The sequence below is a fragment of the Corylus avellana genome, chromosome ca9 (genome assembly GCF_901000735.1).
Source record: "Corylus avellana chromosome ca9, CavTom2PMs-1.0".
NCBI lineage: Eukaryota > Viridiplantae > Streptophyta > Magnoliopsida > Fagales > Betulaceae > Corylus > Corylus avellana.
Window position 1 is genome coordinate 22,184,786 of NC_081549.1, and position 3,804 is coordinate 22,188,589.

Consider the following 3,804-nt stretch of genomic DNA (forward strand, 5'->3'; position numbering starts at 1 on the left):
AAAGTTCAGCTCAAGAAAACTGGACCAAGGGGCTTTAAGCATCTACTACCTTACAATTGTAAGGATGTTTGGACAGAGGACAATGGAAATGACTACTTAAGGCCAGCAAATATGATTGATATGCCGTTAATCTCCGGCAGGAAACACGGGTAATATGAGTAATTACAAGTAATTACTCTTTAAACTTCATCTTGATTATGCATCTTCATGTGATCTTATAACCCTGATAATCAGCTAAAGTGTAGCTTCTCAAAATGAAAGAGGTGCTTCCGGACAAGGTACAGATAGATAGTATAGAGGAATGCAGCCAATGTCACCAGCACAAAGGATATCAAAGTCAACTGCCAGAAATCCTGAAAAGTAATAACATGAATGGAATAAAGTTATCAAAGCAGATTTTCTATGCTTTCAAATTGTAATTTTTTAAAAATGCAATTCTAAAAAGATATGTTTTTTCAAAATTCTAAATAAGATCACCTGTGGATTTGAGATGATTATTCCCATGACATAAGTCATCAAATCCAAAATAGACTGCAGTGAGTTCTGAACACCTCCCACAACACCACGATCCGCTTCAGGAACATGATCCTATCCGGGAAAGAAAATGAATGAGAAGACAAGTAGAAGCTACTGGTAAGAGAAGAGAGATATATCTTAAAAAGCATAAACAAATTGCAGAAAATAACTTGTTCACCCATCAAGATGAAGAGTTTCAGAAATTTGCTATGAGAGGAATATTATTGCTGGGTTTTTCCTACCTGCATTTGTTGGAGGACAGATAAGTCAAACATCCACAATCCAAGCCGAGATGTTGCTACACCCGCCATCAGCATATATGCTGCTAAAACACTATTTTTGACCCATATTGAACCAACACATACTAGGAGGCAGGTCCACTGCAAGGAAAACACACAAAGAATGATCCATAAAACCAGTAAAGAAAAGGAAGGAACTGAAGGTGATTGCATATGGACATGTTACTTCAAAAAAAAGTAATAATAATAAACCTAATTTCCAGCAACCAATGACTTGTTTCTTGCCTACTATGTTTTCACCTGAGACCAAATAGACCAGAGTCCTGTTCTAATTGTGGAAATGCGAGATTGTAAGACTGGGTACACAAATGTCGCCGATATTCCGATCACCGCACTTATTCCACGTGCGATAGCAGTAACGTAAGCAGGTATACCTTCCCATTCTAAATCAGCAATCATCAAAGTTCCAAAGCTGCAGAGATAAAATCAGCAAGAACTTATTCAAAATATTGGATCCAGAAGAACTTGTTAATAGTTCATTACCTGAGGACAGTGAAATATAACAAAGCCAGGGCTAGTCCAGGGAGCACAACATCTTGTTGAAAATATACTCTCCATGCATCAAGACAAGGGATCCATTGAATTATCTTGCTTTCCCAGGTGTTCACAGTCAATGGTGAATTGCCTCCATCATGAGAAAGCAAGCTTTCTCTCTCCTGGGAAGTTAGTGTGCTCTCTTCCACAACTTCGACTGGTGAAAGCCTTGAGATCCTCCTTTCACTGCTTTCACCTAAAGCTGGTATGCCATTATATACAGAGATAAAAAGCCAATATTCCACCCAAATGGATATTGCATTCCAGAGTGCCAAAGCCACAGCAGATGCTGTTAGTGATACAAAGCTGATAAGGAAGCCACTTAAAACAGGACCAAATAGCTTGCATATTAGATCAATTCTTCTGATAATTGAATTTATCTTAGTTAGCATCTCTGGAGGATGGCCTTCTGATATCACAACCACCCTGTAGATTGGAAATAATTAGTATAATCGGTTAAGAGTTATCAATCATTTTGTATGCTCTTATTGCAGCCAAGAAGACAAAGGAAAAGAAAGGGGAAAAAAACAAAGATGTTACAGCAGCAATAAGATTATTATAATGGAAAAGGCCAGTTTTTGGATTGGTTGATGTAAGATGCTAAATTTATTTATACTTTTTCCTTCATCGTCACAGCAGCCATCGAAACAATACTAGGCCACAAACTGATAATGAGGATTACAAAAAGATGAAAATGTTTCAAACTTGTACACTTGAAAAGAATTACCATTCTCTTTCAATCAAGATGGTACCCGCGAGTGTTGAAAGTGCTGCAACCGCTCCGGAGACATTGGTTAATAGCACAAGTGAGAGGAATGCTGTGTAATTAGTGGACTTCAAGGTTGAGAATCTCAGTAATGCAATCACTGTGCACCCAGCAATTATAAAAGATAAATTCTGAGCTACCAACCATATTCGGAGAACCTGCCAATAGAAATTTAAGATGCAAATTTATATATCAATGATTAGATTTGTCCCTAATAGAGAGTTCAACCTGCATATTCATACAAATCCATATAAATCAGTAAGTATAGATTATCATATGCTAGTTTCTTCATGTCTCATCCTGTACACAAAGACGAGTTTTTTTAAGCATATCAAAATGAGGACAGCTTAGAGGACTAAATTTTTCTCACTTTCTTTCTCTATTCTTCTAAATTTTACCAAGCAACAAGCAATTTATCAAAGCATACAGAAGAGACCAGTGGATATTAACTATTAAGGATGCAATGAATTGATAAATTCAATATTAGAACAGAATTATTAAAGGTCTTCTTATCCTCTAAGAATTCTGTTATAATATTCAAGTCTAACACTTTGGAGATAGTCTCTGATCCACCTCATTTTTCTCCCTCCCCTCTGGATCTCATTCCATACAACAATTCAAAAGGTTGACAATTAACTCCAACTCCTAAGCTGATGGCCAAGGGAATCCATAAAGACTGTTCACTATGCTTGCTAAAGTGCTAGTCATAAATAAAATTAATACACAAAATAATTTGGGTCTTCTTAAAGACTTTATAAAATTGGTTCTATTGATGTTCACTGTCAAATGCACACAAAAAAAGATGGTGAGCAAACCTTTACATATGTCAACCTATCCACCCATTGTCCAACGAGGGGACCAAAGAGCACAGTTGAAGCAGATTCTACCACACCATAGAGAGCGGCAAAGAGTAAGGAATCTGGCCAAATGCTGATCATGTATAACCCCACAGAGAATTCCCACATCCTGCAAAGAAGGGAGAATTGAATAAAAGCTCCCTCACAAACACTAGAGTTAGAGGAAGCATGTTGGGGGTGAGAAGCTACCCAATTTGTCATTTGTGGCATGATGGGTGGGCAAAATATAAACAGTAATTTATTGTGTAGTTCATTTGTTGAATTCTCAAGCAGTAATTGGTAATTTGAATGAATTTTCAGCAGCTATGAAACTGCTTCTCACTAGATCAAAATCCATAACAGAGTTCAACCAGTCTGAATTTTTAACACCTAAATAATAAACTATTCTGTAGAAAAAAAAAAAAACCCATAAAGACTCGATGCTTCAATTGACTAATGCTTTAAACCCCACTCAGACTTGAAACCAAATCTTGATCACTTGTGGGAAAATATACTTATGTGAAAACATTGAAATAGTATATGTGAAAACATTGAAATAAATTCAATTTAATTAAAATTTAAACCTACAGAAACTGAAAGAGAAAAGAAAAATCCCAAGGGCAAAAATTACAAATGTAAAGTCAATAGTAATGGATAAGAGGTAAACCTGGCACCCCATCTGGCCAAAAAGTGGGCCACGTACAAGTGTGTAAAAAGTGATGAAGGGATTGAATCATCCTGAGAAGGAGGTTGTTCTTGCTGCTGGCCAAGAAGTGGCTCTCTCATTATCGCTTCTTCTATCTCTGCCTCCTAATTTCTTTCTACTTTCTACCTTCTGGGTGGGTGCATTAAT

At 36.8% G+C, this 3,804-nt stretch overlaps 1 protein-coding gene across 1 annotated transcript; it reads right to left on the reverse strand.

Annotated features, from left to right (window-relative positions):
• Nucleotides 1–4: 4 nt before the first annotated feature.
• LOC132192090 (solute carrier family 40 member 2-like) lies at nt 5–3,804 on the reverse strand. Its single transcript, XM_059607298.1, has 8 exons — nt 3,619–3,804; nt 2,931–3,081; nt 2,077–2,273; nt 1,299–1,775; nt 1,056–1,227; nt 759–896; nt 478–588; nt 5–353 (listed from the first exon to the last, which is right to left on the reverse strand). The coding sequence occupies exons 1-8, from the start codon at nt 3,735–3,737 to the stop codon at nt 231–233; spliced, it is 1,488 nt and encodes a 495-aa protein (XP_059463281.1). The 5' UTR covers nt 3,738–3,804; the 3' UTR covers nt 5–230.

Bases quoted from the DNA above. Each gene is read 5' to 3' on its own strand.
- LOC132192090 (XM_059607298.1), bottom strand. From the start codon at position 3,737: ATGAGAGAGCCACTTCTTGGCCAGCAGCAAGAACAACCTCCTTCTCAG. The intron at 3,082-3,618 runs GTTTACCTCTTA...CCTTCTTTGCAG, and splicing joins TTGGCCAGATGGGGTGCCAG to GATGTGGGAATTCTCTGTGG. The intron at 2,274-2,930 runs GTTTGCTCACCA...TTCTATTGGCAG, and splicing joins ATAGGTTGACATATGTAAAG to GTTCTCCGAATATGGTTGGT.